Source organism: Nelusetta ayraudi, unplaced genomic scaffold (genome assembly GCF_046127955.1).
Source record: "Nelusetta ayraudi isolate G7.1 ecotype Tasmania unplaced genomic scaffold, CSIRO-AGI_Nayr_v1 ptg000135l, whole genome shotgun sequence".
NCBI lineage: Eukaryota > Metazoa > Chordata > Actinopteri > Tetraodontiformes > Monacanthidae > Nelusetta > Nelusetta ayraudi.
Window position 1 is genome coordinate 1,038,090 of NW_027466185.1, and position 17,972 is coordinate 1,056,061.

Consider the following 17,972-nt stretch of genomic DNA (forward strand, 5'->3'; position numbering starts at 1 on the left):
TTAAGTACAGTATTTTTCAACTTGTTTTTTAAAAAAAATGGGGGAGTTCAAAAGCTTGACGTGATAGAGAAAAACTGAGATCGGTTTTGGATTCCGCACCCAAAAATTAGTTAAAGACAGCTGTCAGACCTAACTCAACAAAAAATGTGTTCCCCAGTGTAATGCATGCGTGTGGACGTGGGAGAGTGTCAGGCGATCCGTCTTGTTGGCTCGTTTTTCTTGGACGGACGGGCAATCGTGACTGGCCAGATGGGTGCTGATTCATTCGAAAGTGAAAAAATATATATAATAAAATAAATAAGGAAAGAAAATCTTTTTTTTTTTTTATTATTATTCTCTAGCCATTCACTTTCAGGACCATGCCAGTGAGTCACGTTCGATTTACCAGCCGCCACTCCCCTTTTAATGAAATCAGCAGCACATTCTAGCACGTAAAGGTCACGGCGGGCTGTGTGGGGGTGGAGCCCGGCAGTCCATGTTGACAGAGCGAAGAGGCACAGACGGGAAGAGACGGATACAGGAGACGACACTGGGCGGGGGGGGGCAAGGCAAGATGATCAAGAGGGGGGAAGGGAGGATTCCGTCCTTACCCACTTACTGGAGGCGTGTCGCGCATTTTCGTGCTTTGTGGGATGGGTTTTCGGGTTCTTGTTTTTGTCACCGTGTTATTATCAGAGCTCTTATTTGTGACCATTGTGCATTTCTTTCAGGTCGCGTTCGTTTCACCCGAAGCGAATTGAGACCCTAGTTTATTGCCAACCCAGACTTTTTGCAACCGCAAAAAAACAAGTCTTGTGTAGTCAAGTAGTCAAGTGTGTAGTTGCATTCTGTTTTTACCTCCGGAATCTGCATACTAGGGGGAATGGGTTTACTTTTGGTGACCACAAACACTCCGCATGATGAACAACATGTTAAGGAAATATGATGTATTGTAGAAGACGTTTGGCTAATGAAGTAGGCCGGGGCGTTGGTGTGAAGCTGCAGGTTGTCCGTCGGTGGCCGAGGCCAGTTGGCCCTCACAGATGGTCCCGCAGTCAAATGTTATGTTGAAAATGTCACCAAACTGCGGTTTCCTTTTTTAAACAGTCACTTTGCTGGGAAGCCTCGGAGGAGCTGGCACAGCAGAGATTATTCATATAGCTACCAGAACCTGCAGAGTTTAAACACACCTGTTGTAGTGATGCAACCCTTCCAGGGGCTCATCGGCACTTCCTCTAAGTCATTGTTTTGCAACCACTGTGCCACGGCACACTAGTGTACCGTGAGAGATGATCAGATGTGCTGTGAAAAAATGGCCGATTTCACCCAACTGGTCCAAATATTATTTATTCAATGCAAATAATGTGTCTTTGTACGTCTATACAGGGGAAGCATTCAGTGACAGGCAGATCAATTAAATGCTCTTCCACTAAATGGCAACAGGTAGTGAATTAACCTGTGTATCTACCTGCTATGGCTCAACCAGCAGAGTAAGTGAGGCTTCGAGCGAGACAGCGGTAGTGATATGCGTTGGATAAATATTTAAAAAGAAAAAATACTTAATCAGGACCCTGGACTCTGGTACTGAGGAACATTCTGACCCAGATGAAGGCCCAAGTGGTGAGAAGAAAGCAAAAAAGGCAAGCTCAAGACAATACAATGAAAGTTATATATACATCTTTAACACCCCACTGAGCAAGAACTCCTCCGCCCGCCTGCTCTTTCTGGATTTCTCCTATGCCCTCAACACCAGCATCCCACAGACCCTCGCGCAGAAGCTCTTCTCCCTTGGCCTGTGCCCCACACTGGGGAATTGGGTTCTGGGCTTCCTGACCAACAGACCTCAGACCGTGAGGAACCACAACACCTTCTCCTCCCCCATGACCCTAAGCACTGGCTTAACACAGGGCCTCCTGTTCACTCTGCTGATGTACAATTGCTTGCGAGACACAACAGCTGTCACATCGTCAAGTTTGCGGACGACACAGCAGTAGTGGGACGCAACACCAACAACGATGAGTCCAATTACAGAGAGGATGTGGATCACCTGGTGCAGTGGTGCAGTGTTAACAACCTCTGCATCAACCTCACCTGGAGTGCAAACACTTACCATCTGGTCAGAAAGGCCCACCAACTGCTGAATGGAAGGCTCTGTGGGTCGTAGCATACCCTCCACCTTGGACCTCTACACCTCACGACGCAGGGGGAGGGGCCTCCGCATCATGAAAGACTCCACCCAACCCGTTCACAGCGTGTTCCTGCTTCTTCCCTCTGGTAGGCGGTTGAGGAGCATTCAGAGCTGTACTGAAAGATGTTGTGCGCATGGTAAACTTTGTGAAGATGAGACCTGTAAAAAGCCTCATGTTTGCATTGTTGTGTTTTAGTTTTATTGCTCCATACAGATGTCTGGTGGCTGTCCCGTGGCAAAGTTTTCGCCCATGTGTATTAGCTGCGGGAGGAACTATGCTTTTGACAAATGAGAAGTGTGTTGATGCTAAGTTGCTTTCAAGTGATGAGTGGTGTGCAAGACTGGCATATTTGGCAGATAAATCTCAAAATTTAAATGACCTGGACCCAAAAAATGCAAGGCCGACATGAAAACCTGCTCACAAGTACAGATAAAATATTCAAATTTTGTTCAAAGGTGCAAGCTCTAGCGACAACATGTGGAAAGCGCCAATCTTGAAATGTTCCCACACACCCAGAAATGGCAGGGTGTCAATAGTGCTTCACTGTGTGAGACAAAAGGTAAACATCTGCAGACTCTGGAGCAGAAGCTTTCATGTTATTCCCCTTCACTTTCCGCCTTGACTGGGTTAGGAACGCATTCAGCTCAATTGCAGTTGGAAAAGACATGACATGGCAGGAGCAGGAGGAAATAACTAAACTAAGACAAAATTGTGGTCTAAAGCTGAGCTTTGCTGAGCTACCTTTGGACAGGTTTTAGCTGACTGTTGCTGAGGAGTACCCTATTCTGGCAAACAGAGCTATTTCAGCTCTGCTCCCTTTCTCCACAAAATATCTACTGCATGTGAGCTGAGCTTTTCAAGCATGACTGTATTAAAGACTAAAAAAAGGAGAAAGACTCAGAGCAGTTGAAGGAGATCTTCGTGTGCATCTCTCCTCAGTTCCTGTAAGAATATCAGCTTTGTGTTCAACCGAACAGGGCCAAAAAACTGAGTCAGTAAATTGACAGTTTCTTTCTTTCCACCAAATACATTTTTGACACATGTATTTGGTGATGTGCCATGTGATTTTTCGTATGTAAAATATGTGTCATGGCTCAAAAAAAGAAACACTGCTCTAAGTGATGTGTATCAATGTATTCGCTGAATGTGCTGAACTCGAAACTTGATTTTCGTGCTACTCTAAAGCCCCTGCTCCACAGGCCAAAAAACAAAATGTAGTCCCGCTATTAATCGGCATTTGGTGGCAGTGGAGCAGGCTCACCGAGTCGCGCTGAAATGCGTCAGAACGTGTCAAACAACCTGGCAAGGGACCCGGGTTGACATCGGCTCAGATTGGCTCGGCTCCGATTGGCTTGCTTCAAGTCTGGCGTGAACGACACCATCGTTCCGCAGCTAATCACAGATTAAAATTATTGGGATTTTTAGAAGAAGCTTCAGATGCTTGGCTTCCCTGACATTTTTCACAGTTAACAGACATTGGACATTGACTGTACACCTTTTGTATTGCTCCTGTACCCGAGCCATTAAATTATAAAAGGTCCGACTTCAGTGTGCAAAAGTACAAGAAAAAGCCAGACAATGACTCAGCTTGAGTCAAAGAATTGACTCGGCCCTTCAAAAGAATCATTAAACTGGTCTTAAACCTGCTCTTCTTAGCTGTGCACGTTCTCCTTCTATGAAAAGAGCCTCTTTCCTCCATAATCCTCCCTTTTCTCGCTTTATTGCTGCACCTGCATTGCAGCTACACTAATTCTTTACACTTATGGTAGGTAATCGCGTCGGCTAGCTGGCTGTCGTTTGCTCTGTCGTCGTCCAGAGCGAGGTATCACGTCTTCAAGTCCGATCCGGAATTTGAAAGTCAACAAGACTAAAGTCAATTAGTGAGGTCTACAGCAGTAGCTGCGTTCTCTCAATTCTTCTGGCGATGAGAACGGAGCTGACTTTTTCAGCTGTTTAGCTTAACATAAAACAGCCATCATCGTATCCAGTATCCAGAAGTTTGCTGTAAATTCGTATGGAAATTTTATGGAAACACCCAATGTCATTCTCCCGGGTGTTACTGCACAGACCGGAATCCGCTCTCGCTGTTGAGAAAATGTCATTACAGCGAGATTACGGTGCGGCGACATATCAGAAATGTTCACAATTATGTGCGTTATCGGACAATCTAGCCGGCATTTTATCCACGGCAGAAGGGTGAGTCAGACCTCTGGTGAATCTGGCTTTTTCATCCCCCAGTCTTCAGTTTTTCTGACGGCCACAAGGGCATATTGCTTGTTTTTGCAAAAAGGCGTCATTAACTAATTTTTTGCCTGTGGACAAGAAAAAGGAGAACAAACTATATACCAGCTGCAAAAAACTGGCCCGCTGGAGCGAAGTGAAGATGTGCTTCTGTGGTCTCATTTTTATTAGCCAGCTCCCCCCCGTCTTCCTCTGTGCCAGTTTGTTGGTTTTATCAGGACGAGCAGCAGGGGACGGGGTGGAGGGAAGAAGGGTCTGATTTACCAACTTCCAGGATGTCATATCTACCTGGCTAACGGGGTGAGTTAGCCGGCTGCTTGTGTGTGGTAAAAACGACTCAGTGGACTTAATGAAGCTAAATTAACTTAATATAATTGAGCACGAAAAGTATCAAAGCACCTTCTGACCCAGCTCCACTTTATTAGTTCCCCCCCAGTTGAGTCGTGGGCTGTATTTATTTATCTAAAAAAGAAAAAGAAAACACAAAAACAAACAGACAGAAATTCAAAATGTATGCATGTTTAGCCCTGTGTTTACAGCCTCCTGCTCAAGCTTTCTCTTGTCCAGAGGGATGTAATCCGAGGCTGATTCGGCGAGTGGCGTGTCTGTGCCCCTTATGACATCACAAATGGCAAATTTCCCACACTTTATGGAAAGACGTAAAAAAAAACCAACCCAGACATAGTACCGCTCGCAAATATTTATGAAGATATACCGGAACGAACAATAAAATGAAAAAAAAAAAAAATTCACCATCCTTGCTCTTCCCCCCCGACATTAATGTTCTTGTCTATTTATTGCACACATTTATCAGTGCCTCTGCAGATTACGATACTCTGTTGACTGCATTTCAACGCTCACTAAGAGGACTGCATTTTGAGATAGGTAGGGGAAGATTTCTGAATTAAGGACCTAACAGAATTATAAATAAAAAAAATCTGCTGGCGTTGACTCCTGCAGGCAGCGTTCAATGAACAATGACATTTTATGCTTTACAGCCGTCATACCGTGATGAGGTGGACAGAGTAAGTTTGTCCTCTTTGACACGGCAGCATAAATTCAATCAGCCAAAATAATAGATTATCAAGGCACTGAAGACTCTTCTAACAAAGAAAAAAAGCCAATGTCCAAAATTAGCTGGCAAAGGTGACCGCCGTTTGTGTTATACACAAATAAAAGGGCAAAAACACAAATGTCAATTTGTAAAATGGAAAATATTTTCCGCTGCACCGCTGCAAGAAAAGGAAAAAAAAGTCTGCATGCTTTGATGACCAAGAGACAGAGGAGGGGGAGGAGGAGAGGACAGCCTGAGCTGGAGATGAATGTGGCAGAGAGAGGGAGGAAGGCAATCAATAGGCCAAGACTCAGTGAAAGGGAGGGGCCTTTTTCTCCTCATGTGACCGACTGCTGGGTTATTAGCTTGAAAAACAAAAAAACAAAAACAAAAAAACTTACTGAAAATTAAGAACCAACAATACGAGGCAGCCACACAACACCATATGTATGGCCTGAACTTTTTTCCCCCTTCCTCTGAGAATTTGACGACAGGTGGTCTCCTTTTTATTCAAATTTCTTCCTTGTTTTTAGTTGTTCAGCTGTCATCCCCTCTCAGTTTCTTCTTTCAAATTAAAAAAAATAAAATAAAAATCTTTAAATAAGAACATTTAAATCTGAATATGTAGCTCTGCGCATCACTCAGAAATCACCAATGGTCACTTGACAAAGCAAGGCCACTGATATCACAAAGAGATATTTAGTTTAATGATGAACCTTCGGGTGAACTGAATATGAGCTTCTTGAGGGAATGTAAGACCTCATTTCCAAGTTAGCCAGTGTGCTATTGATCAGCGGGGCCTGTTTCAACAAATTTCATCTGGTCCTTCTAGTTTGGCAGAGTTTCCTGGGGCTAGGCTAGCGCAAGTCAGCGGTTCCTGCTCGCCAGCCGATAAAAACAATCTTACCCACTAGATAGTGGGATCATTTTTGTTTTATTATTTATAAAGTAATTATAAATAAAAAAAATAAATTATTACGCCATACTGCAAACGTCTGTGCTGGTAGAATAATGTTAGAAATCACTTCACAACCATCACCATGGAACAGTGTCTTCCCTTTTAACGTCCAACTTTCCTGATATGATTTAACATATAAAAGTTATAACTGTGGCATAAAGTATGTGAATCTCTCATGTGGCTCTTGTCCAATCAAAAGTCCTCAGTTTGATTTGTCTTTTCTTTTCTACTTTGCTAATCGATCCTATTTCAGCAAAATCTTGATGCTCCTTGTATTACTTTCTTCCTCCTGACGTGCAGTGAGCTGACAGCTGAATCTAAATACAGACTGGACTGAGGAGCAGACGAGACACAGGTGGTGGGTCGAAACAGAGGAGCCAAGGTGCTGATTGGCTCGGGGGGTTACACGCTTGGAGGCGCTAACAAGCCTCAACGCGCAGCAGGTGTGGAGGGAGCGGATGAACCGGCGATATGGCGAGCTCGTTCGGACCAAATTCCTCAAGGTCCTGCGGGCGGCACGCGCAGAACCTCGGTGTCCTTGACGTCACTCGAGTGCAGCCGAGCAATGCGGATTAAAAAAAACATGTAGCCACCACGGCCGGGGGGTGTTGCAAGGCAACAGCACACTTCCGCGGATTGTTTACAGAGCTGGCGATGTAGTCCATCGGCAGGATTGGATGGCCGATGGGCAGGCAAGAGGGCAGCGATTCTGAAACATGGACCACAGCCGCGTATCATTGTCGATTCACACCGAAAACCAGGAGAGATAAAAAGAGATTATAGCTGCTTCATGCCGGCGTTTATTTTTTTATTTTTTCCTGTCGCAGTCCAGTGCAGCCATTTGGATGGGACATTTTGATTAATAACCAGTCGCATAAAACCCTGAGGCGGCTATTGCACACGCTGAAGGGGGGGCAACAAGTCATATAATAAGAAATTACAACAAGTCCTATAATAAGAAATAACAGCAAAGACAATGAACACAATTGTGTGCTGCTTATGTGGATTAAGTGATAAACGGGTCACATATTTTTTGCACATGCTACGTCAATTCTTGAGGGCAGGGGCAGGAGTGAAGGTTCGCTTCAGACGGAATTTCCGCAAAATGTCAAACAAATTTCAAATCTCAAAGCATTGAGCGCACTGAGCTACGCAAAAGTCTCATGGGATGATACGTGTATAACCGGCAAGGAGGGAGGATTTCAACCGCTGCTCCCGATTCATCGTATTGTTGCTGCTGGTAGCCCGAGTCTGAGCTCGTCATGGAAATATCCAGGAGGACGCGAGCCGTGGAAATGTTGCGTGTGTCTCGAAAAATGTCTTGAGCTTGCTTACTTTTATGACAACTACAATTACTTTTACCTTCTTTTTTTTAATGGCTACCTCCCTGCAGTGGTCCGTGATGTAATGTTCTTCAAAACGGCTTCATGGAAATGCAAAACAAAATTCCAAATGCTCCAACAGATGGTGCTGTGCCTCTCTGGAACTGTGGTTGATCACTCGACACCACAAGGTGCCCTGCTTAGGTTTGATTGACAGCAATTTGCTCACCAATCACAGGCATTCTGGATGCGTCAGTATCATGAGGCTTTGCGTTTTACAAGTCCAGTTGCAGTCAGACTAGGACGTTATTTAGTTTAATTTTGTAACTCATTTCCGGCCTCACGTTGAAACACTGCTCTCCCAACGGATCTCGGTGTCACTCACATGACTGTGTTGATTCCGGAAACCTGCTGGAACATCTGAAGACCACAGCCCACCAGGAGGGCGCGGCGAGTCGGGGGGTAGGTCAGCATCCGCCAGATTACGGGGCCATCTGGAGACACGTAAGCAGAGTCAAGGCAGACATTATTTTTCCTGGCTTCACTGCCAAAAAACAAAATAAAAATCACAGGCACTAACACGAACAAACCTAGAAAGGGATGAAAGCTTTTTAACATACAGCAATACTCTGTGGTCATTTGTTCGTGTCATCGGCAAACTGAGTGGCATTTTTTGAGGCAAGATGCAGCAAAATCCGCAGGAGAGTAAATAAGGAGGATAAACCGTGCAAATGATCAATTAACAAATGATCATCTAATTCAGGGGTGGGCAATTATTTTTTGCAACGGGCCACACGACAGAGCTGAATCGTGTCGGTGGGCCACAGGAGTTTTGTCGAGGGGGCATGAAATCGCCCAACGTCCCGGCATACGTTCGTTGACCGATAGCTATCGCGCTACGTTAACATGCTGGCTAATTTTGATGGGGAGGGGTCGGCCTCATGCGGGCCGGACAGAGACACGCAGCGGGCCGGATGTGGCCCGCGGGCCGTACTTTGCCCAGGTCTCATCTAATTGCTAATAAGCAATTAGATGTGTCAAGAGTCGCGCTTGTGAAGCTTTTTTTTTCTCTCCCCAGTGTGAAGCTCAGCTAAAAGCAATACCAAACAATGTTTGATACCAAACTCTGAGATTGTGAGATAAAAAGTTCCGCGATCAGGCGATCCACCATCACTGTGGAAAAAAAAAAGAAGACTTCAGTCGGCAGGTAAAAGGAATGTATTAAACACAAGCAGTCTAAATGTTTGAGGAGGAAAAGAGGAAGAGACGTGGTCGTGCGGTTGTTTTTCTATTAGATTGAGCAGAAGGATTCACCGACTTCTTTCACACTACTGGCTGTTAATGTGCCAATGACCATCAAATCCATTTTCTGTTTTTGCCTTTTACCCTCAGTTTCCAAACGTCCCCTGTGTTTCAAATAGAATTCTGACATATTATTTTAACAAAAAACACTTTAGGAAGCATTTTCTTCTCATTTCTTTCTTTATTCTTGCTTGAGAGACTCGACACAAAATGCTTGGGAAAGCTGAAAAATTCAAGGATCAAGTTGACATCATGGCTGCATTCTCCTTTTTTTTGTCGCCGCCTCAGACAGTTCATACACCAGCTCAGGGTGAAACTGATATTTCTGACATCTATTGCTGTGACCTCGCAGAGTCCAGCATCGCTCGCTGACACAGAGCAGGGCGGTGACATTCAACAGGTGCGGGAGGGCAAGAGATTTTTAATGGGACCTGGACGTGGCCGGACAAGCATGAAACAGTGAGATGTGGAGAAACAGAGATGCTGACGCACACAAACTGCTGTAAGTTCAAGGGAGACGAGCTTGAGCAGTGCGAAAACACAGAGATGGCCAGCGCGCAGGCAGAATTCAGGGATGACAATGGGTGTGCAAGCCTGCATTTTACTCAAATAGTTTTTTCCTTGAAGTTCCTGTATTATATACGTGTCAAAATTTTCTACACTACATTCTTGACTTTAGCCTTGCATGCAATATAAAAAACAAACAAAAAACCCCCCATAAGTCTAGGCTGGAGAAGCATATTCGAGAGCTACAGCATCATCAGGCTTTCTGCTTCCCAGCCACTTTTAACTCAGTTCTTCGTCGGAAACCTGGAAAGTGTCACATTTAAAAAAAAAACAAAAAAAACAACAACCATTTCTGATTCAAGCAGGATGTAAGTGATGAGCAATATACCGTCATGGTTTCATAAGAAGCAGCGGTCCTGAACCTCGGGTGCTTTATTGTCTCAACCAATTTCCATGGCGTTAACCTGATGGAGTGTGATTGGTTCATCCCCGGGGGGCACAGCACGGAAGCCTTATCTCATTACCTAACTGGGAAAATCAGGATTCGTGGGCCGAAGTCGAATGTGAAGAGAGCGGAGAACCCCTGATGGGCGCCCGTGCCCATCAGGGGTCCTCCGCTAAATTGAATCATCTGGGTGGCGGCGTGGTAACAGGAAGTTGGTCACCTTTTTGCCTTTTCATGACAGCGATTTTTTGAGTTTGGCCTCTGCAAAAAAATCCAAAATAACAACAACCAAAAGCTTGTTGAAAACGCAGACGTACAGAGCAGCTCCCCGGACTCTACCTATGCATGCAGCTTCATTTCCTCTGAACGGCTCCAGGACGTAATCTAATCAGAGGACATGCGGAACAACAGGGATGAAAAACAAGACGGCGAGCCAACAGGACGCCGCCATGATTAAATCATTACGACAGCAAATGCAACTGCACGTTTATTTTAAAGCCAGCCCTGCCACACATGAGGCTGTCATTGACTGTACATGAGCTGCTGGGCTTTGACTCGTGGTTTCCTTGCTGGTACTGTTTGTGAAATGCAGGTGATCTGGAATAAAGCTGAAACAAACAATTTGAACCGAGTGCACTGAATTGTGTTCGGAGACGAGCACCACCGTCAGCTCTCTTGAAATATGGGCATGTTATTATGACTATTATTAGTCATTGCTATAATATTATTAAGCTTCTCCGCATGACTTGAGGAGACACATTGCTCACTCTGTTCGGTTACCTCTGCTTCACACATAGCTTGTATGATTGCCGTAATTACAGGAAGACGTGAAATTGAACGAGGGTACATCTCAGGAGAAAATGCTACGTTTCAGAGATCAAAACTCAACTCAAACCAGTTGCATGTGCATCAAGGCTCGTAGACTGATCCAGAGCCCGGAGCGAACGTGCTACAGGTGCGTGAGAAGACCGAACGAACGGCATCGCTTGAGGATGCTAATATACCCTGTGGATGAGGGATTGGGAGAATGGGGAGTGTGTTTTAATGAGGTCCTGTTGCCTTTTTTCCTCCTGTTTGATATTCACTGAGGGTATTTCCAATTAGCTTTTGCTCGGGTGTTCGGGGAAAACACCCCGAGGTCTCCGCGCAACAAGCCCCGTGGCCAATTAGCGGGGCTGTTTGCCTCCATCAGGCATGCCAGGGGTTCTTTTCTTTTAAAATTCGCTCTTGAGACCTGTGTCGCAGCGATCTAAATGAAAGAGATGGTGACGCTGGGAGAGGGTTTGCTGGAAGTGTGATTTCCAAAATCCGTTCACAAACTGGTCGATGGAATTCTGTCCACGCACAGGAGGATGGGGAACACGCAGAACAATGACCAACGAGGAGGACAGAAAGTCTCAATCGACCTAACCACTGACAGAGGTGAAGGAGGAACGATGAAGCTCTCTTTTTGTCTGTCCAATCACGTGTCGACGGAACACAATCGGCAATTAGGTGATTCTGCGCGACCTTCCAGACTCCACGTCCATCCCCCCTCCAATTATCCCTTCAGTGCATTTCGACCTCTCCCCGACCCGTTCGTGCGCTTCCTCATCAGAGCGGGATCACAACTCATTCAAGTGCAGAAATAGGACGCAGACGCCAGTTTTTCCCGGGATGACAGCCGCGTGACGTCGTGGACACGGAGCAATCAGGTTATCTTGAGGTTCATTAGACACTGCGTTTTCATGAGACGTGCTCAATGTCTTGTGAAATGGGAAGGAGGGGTGTTTAATTCTGCAAAAAAAAAAAAATGTTATCGATCTGACACCAAATGATTGTCTCACTGATACCGACAGCAATACCAATACTTTTATCTTTTACCTGCAAAAATCATCTGTTGAGTAAAGCTACTCAATGTACAGTGCTATATAAATAAAGTATTATTATTATTATAATGTGTGCATTCTGTGAAAGGAGTGCCATCGACCACTATGTGGCTATCCCTTGACAGAACTGACACAAGTATTAATTTGATATGAGTCCAGGTTTATCCGACTACCACAACATGCCAAAATGCCCTTGAGTTCTGTTGGTTGCTTACAAGAGATGCGACCTTACTGTAGTGTCATGTAGTGTTAATTTCAGACCATTACACCATCACACCGTGCTCAGAAAGCCATGAGCCCCGTCTGCTGACACAGGACGCAGCTGCGGTTGTTTCGAGGAGCACTAACGGGTCAGCGATTTATGGACCGATGGATTGGAGTCGTCTGTGGCCGACATGGAAAAATACAAGACTTAGCAAATAATTTAACTAGGTGGTCATTTTAGCCAAACGGTGCATGGCACCATTTTTTTGTGCGAGGACACTGCCCCTGCAATCTGCCCCACGATACGGTCGTATCCAAATATATTAGAGCTTTTTGCCCTTATGATCTACTAGCACAAACATGGCCCCTTAAGAGAGGAGAGTAGCGTGATGGAGACAATTCCCGGGTTCACCATCTATCTGTGCAGGACTGGCAACTGGCAGACAAGAGGAATTGAGATGGATTCGTCATTGCTCAACACTTTCTCTTCAATAATTAATGAGGTGCTTGAAACCTACAGGGAAGCTCTGATGCGCCTTATTAGTAAGTGCTTTATGTAATAAATCGCTGCTTGCAGGGCAACGTCTGGATTTGCTGATTTTAAGACCGCAGGCGGAAAACACAGACTCTATGTAGTGTCTTTCCTTATTAGCCCAAATAATCTCAAAGTTTTATATAAGACAACAAAAATAGTATATTGGCAACCCTCCAGACTTAAACATTTCTTTCTCACTCAAATACAGCACATTTATCGCCCCTCCAAAAAAATTACATGACTAAGACAAAATGATTAAACACAACTGAACCATCTGATTGGTCGGTCGTATTCAATGCCAACTGCAGTCTCTGAGTCACTGAGCAGACAGCTCCTGTTGAACAAATGCCTACAGTGGTGGGTATCATGCTGATCACAGGGACCCCCCAAGGGTGCATGCTAAGTCTTCACTCTGTTGAACCACGATTGCACACCGACATTCAGCTCTAACCTTTTCATTAAGTTTGCGGATGACACAACACACTGTGATAGGTCGCATCAGCAACGGTGATGAGACGGCCTACAGGAACGAAGTGAGTCGTCTGGCCGTGTGGTGCAAGGAGAATAATCTCTGTCTGAACGTGGATAAGACCAAAGAGATGGTGGAGAAAGCCCACCCAGCATGCCCCTCTGTCCATCAATGGTGCTGCAGTGGAGAGAGTGAGCAGCACCAAGTTCCTGGGTGTACACATCTCCGAAGACCTTTCCTGGAGTACCAACACAGCATCACTCGCCAAAAAAGCTCAACAGCGATTGTACTTCCTCCGGAAGCTGATAAGAGCTAGAGCACCAACCCCCATCATGCACACCTCTGTAGAAACAGAAGCACCATCGAAAGCATCCTGACAAGCTGCATCATTGTGTGGTACGGGTCCTGCACCGTGGCCTGCCGCAAGACTCTGCAGCGCATCGTGGGTGCAGCTCAGAGGATCATTGGTGTCTCTCTCCCTTCCCTTCTGGACATCTACAGCACTCGGCTCACTTGCAAAGCCATCAGGATTGTAGGTGACCCCACCCACCCATCTCACAGCCTCTTCAGCCTGCTGCCGTCAGGGAGTAGACTACGGAGTCTCCAGGCCAAAACAACCAGGCTGCCCCCCTCCATGCCCCCTCACTGACAAACTCTGTCCACTCCCCCCCCCCCCCCCCCCCGCACACACTCACACACAAAGACTATAGACTACCTCACCCTATCTGCACTACACGCACTACCTCACCTTACTGTGAATACTTTGTATAGTTTAGCTTAGTTTAGTTTTTGATAGTTATTAATTATACCAACAGTGTTGTCCCCTGCCCTGTCTTTTGCTTATTTTAATTTAATTTAATTTGTTTTATTTTATCTTATTTTATTTTATTTATTTTTTATTTATTTATTTTTGCCTATTGCACCGTGGGTCTGTGAGGACTGAAATTTCATTCATGACATATGTCCAGTATGTGTGTGATGTTTGACAATAAAGTTGAGTTGAGTTGAGTTGAGTTAGTTTCACTCTGCGAGCGAGTGGCACCAAAACATGTTGCACGAAAGGGGAGTGATTGGCAACACCCTCCTAATAGCTAGTTTGCGCAAAAGAGAAAGTGATGATACACTGAGGCAAAACAAATAAGGAAAGGGGGATTAAGAGAAGCTGCAGTTAACGTTGTCCTGTGTGATCTCAGGCTGCTATTCGCTAAGGGTCCTGATGTAAATATTAGATTTTTTGATTCCCACCTGATGAGTGTGAGATCTGTATTGCGGTCGGCTCATCTGCTCTGATAGGTATGAAAAATAACTAACACAACAAATAAGAGCTGAATGAGTATTTTCTTTATTGCTATATTAAAACTTCCATTGTTTAAAGCAGCCTGTAACTATCGATTGAGCTGGCAAAAACAATGTGTGATGATGTACAATCATATCTATCTATCTATCTATCTATCTATCTATCTATCTCTTGTTCTTCTAAGTGTCAACACAACAAAGGCAACATTGCGAAAAGACACTGGATAACAACTGCATCCAAAATTAACCACCAACCAATCACGTAACGAACTAACCAACAATTGGAGGAGAGAGGCTCCTTGTTTGGTCCCTTTTCAAAAATATCCTCCCATCATCTTGATTTGTTAACTGTCTTTGTTAACTCTTATCACTTGAAGGTCCCTTCTTGCTAAACTGGAATCAAACCTTTTCACAACAAAAGCTAAATAAGAAGCCTCCAGACTACTTCAGCAGCACTTTGGTCGCAAATGGCCAAAAATGTGAACGTCAAATATTAAAAATGAGGGAATTCATGGAATTTTCTTATTTTGCCAGAGGGAGGACAACACACTACAGCATTAAGGCAGTGTTTATTCTCTGGGATTTAAACTTACTTATTTGTGTTCTTGATAAAAAATTAGGATAATAATACTGTTCTTGCAAATGAAAATGTTTTACCAAATTGAGCGGGTGTTGGGAGTCTATTTTTTTATTTTTATTTTTATTTATTTTTTTCCTTGTCCGGTCTGGCCATAATGACAAGCAAAAGTGTCTCTGAATGTCTATGATGGCTGACAGATTTTATTCTCAGAGGTAGATCTTGAGAGTGTGAGCCACGTGGGTGGTTTCAGGAGCTACCTCTTCAGTGGATTTTATTATAATATTCTTGGTGACATTCTGGCCATGACCGGACTGAGGGGGATAGATAGGGGGGTGAGTAGAGAGGTCTTGTGGGTGTTGGGAGTCTAGTCGGAGCAGAGTGGACAGGTATCCAGTCTGAGCATGGTGGCAGATTCCAGACTAGTTGATTTGCAGGTGTAACTGACACATATGTTTTATCTGCATTGGTAAAAATGCACTAACCCATAACTAGAGTGCATTCAACGGTGTAATAAGATTGATTGTTGAGTCTCATCCCAACGTCATTAAATACTTTGGGGATGTCACCTGGACCTGCATCCACGCACGCAAGCAATCTCATCCGTCTGGCTGGTAATAAAATCTCCGGGGCTATTCTGAAGCCTGCTGCTAGTAATCAGTCCTCACAGTTATTGAGATTCATGGCTCCCCAGTTCCACACCTGCCCCAATGCAAATGAGTAAGCCCCAGAGTTCTCCTCTGGGGCTGGCACACATGCACACTTGAGCACACAAGCGAAAGGCAACTGGGAAATAAGGAGGTCGCGTTGGCATTAACACACAAAAGCCTAATCAGCCTCAATTGTTAAAATGACTTTTTCTCCTCTCAATTTTGATTGGATGCTTTATACCGAATATGATTTAGTGCATTAATAAACACAAATAGGAAAACATGAGTCATAACCATTACTGCGCCTATTAGTTTTATGCAGGGCACTCAGGGGGCCTCTGCAACCACCGTTGTACTAATTATACAAGTATATTTAGGCGGATCAAAGCGTTTGTGCATGAGTCACAAAGTAAAGGGTTTTACTGCTGAAAAGTGAAACTACGAACATGAAAGTAGAATCTTCCAGAATAAAGAGAAAGCAGAAGAAAAGCAAGGCTGGCTGGCAGTTAAACACGACAACCAGTTTTCACATAAGAGAAAGCATCCAGTGAGCATCAAGAGTATCGGGACAACAACACCTTGTCAATGGCTAATGTTGAAGGAGGAGAATAGGCAGAGAGTGGTTCAACATGATGAAAAACCAAAAGGTGGTTCTTCTCCTTCTTCTGCAGTCACTTCCCCTCCTCTGGGCATGTCCATCTAACTTCTGCCCGTCACATTGTGCAACTATCTTGTCTTGCTGATCCTGAGATGTTTAAAAGCAACTTGTTGAATCAGTGCCATTAATTATAACCACGAAAGACAACATCCAAAATCGGTAAACACATCGAAGACCTGTAAATGCCTGCTAATTACTAGCAGATCAATGGGATTGCGCGGAAATCAGTGCTGGTGACCAGTAGATTTCCTTCTTTGGGGCTAAAGGGAACAAGAAACAACTAGGTTGAAGCCAAATGCTGGAGTAATGAGAGGAAGCCAATTCCCTCATGGGTAAGCGTGCATGGTTTTGCATCCTCTGCTAATGCAGCCCTTTGCATTAATTTCCCACTTGGGACTTTGGTTTCACTTTCATGAGCTCTGCCCCAGCCATAAAACTCCACCAACACCAGCAGGAGCAACAGCATCAGGAGCAGCTCAGTATCGCAAAAATGGAAGACCACAAAGGCAGAAATGTACAATTCGTTGTCACACATCCAGTCCAGGACAGTGCGACCCCAGGCAGCTGATTTGATTTTGTTTAACATGCAAGTGCGAAAGGCGGAATAACGGTGGAAAGCGACAGAGCAGAAAGCACAATTACTGAAACTAAGATTGGCAGAAAACACAACAGTGCCAGCATATTTGGATTTAATGAGATTTCCATTGCCCCACGTGTGCTCCAGGCTTCACCACAGAAAAAGGATCAAACTCTTGGTCCAACATTGGATCAGCAATCCATATATATATAAATAACCATCGTTTTGAGGGCCCAAAGAGTCACAGTCAAGGGCATCATTGGCATGCATCAGAAGAGAAAATGAATGTTTTTAGCTTGAGACAGTGAGTAAAAAGTGTTTTTAATTGCTTGCAATGTGTAGCAGACAATTACAATCATTAATTGATTTAGTTGATCTCAATAATCCCTCTCCCACCACTCACAAAACAGAAGCAGTTCTAACACAGCCGGCACACAAGTGAGAATCACATTTCGTGGTTGATGTGATTCCAAGGGGGAAAAAAACGAAACAAAATATGTGTGTTTCCTCCAACGAGGAACATCATGTGAGGTCAACTGCTTTTTAGGAGGAGAAAAAAGAAAGAGGAAGAACTGTTGATCACAAAGATGACCGTAAAACTAACAACAGCAAAAAGAATGTAACCGAGTGTGTGGTGTGTGTGTGTGTGTGTTCTCCAATAATTGAGCCTCCCTCTCAGAACCACTTCCTTGTTGATTTACATAGACCCAAAGTTGCAGTGGAGTTTAATGAAATATTCAAATATCTTGCATAATTAATAATCAGAGGGAGAATTAGCGCCGTAATGGCGGCGGGTGCTCAAAACCTGCCCAGATATCCATCAGGTGTGTCGGAGGCCCGCTTGTGCTCGTGTGCTCATTAGAGCCGATCGTGAACGCCATAAATAAAATGAATAATTTAGAGTTGCACCGTGGGGAAGTGAACGGAGCGCACATGCGTCAATAGCCCACACGGCGAGCCGTTCAATTACCTTTGAACAGATGGTTTAAAAACGAGCATGAGCCAAACCGAACAGTGGGTTAAAGAGGGGATGGCTTTGTCCCGTGAATAAATACAAGAGGAAATGCGTCCATCTTTGAGGCCACGCCTAAACAAATAAAGGCTTGTTTTTTTTTTGAGAGAGATCATCTGGATTGGACCC

General features: G+C 44.5%; 1 protein-coding gene across 1 annotated transcript in view; it reads right to left on the reverse strand.

Annotated features, from left to right (window-relative positions):
• Positions 1-17,972, reverse strand: part of slc2a13a (solute carrier family 2 member 13a) — an 84,835-nt gene that overhangs the window by 35,010 nt on the left and 31,853 nt on the right. The window contains exon 4 of the mRNA XM_076012095.1: positions 8,129-8,237. Coding sequence (XP_075868210.1) covers positions 8,129-8,237 — 109 coding nt within the window. The remainder of the gene's footprint in view (positions 1-8,128; positions 8,238-17,972) is intronic.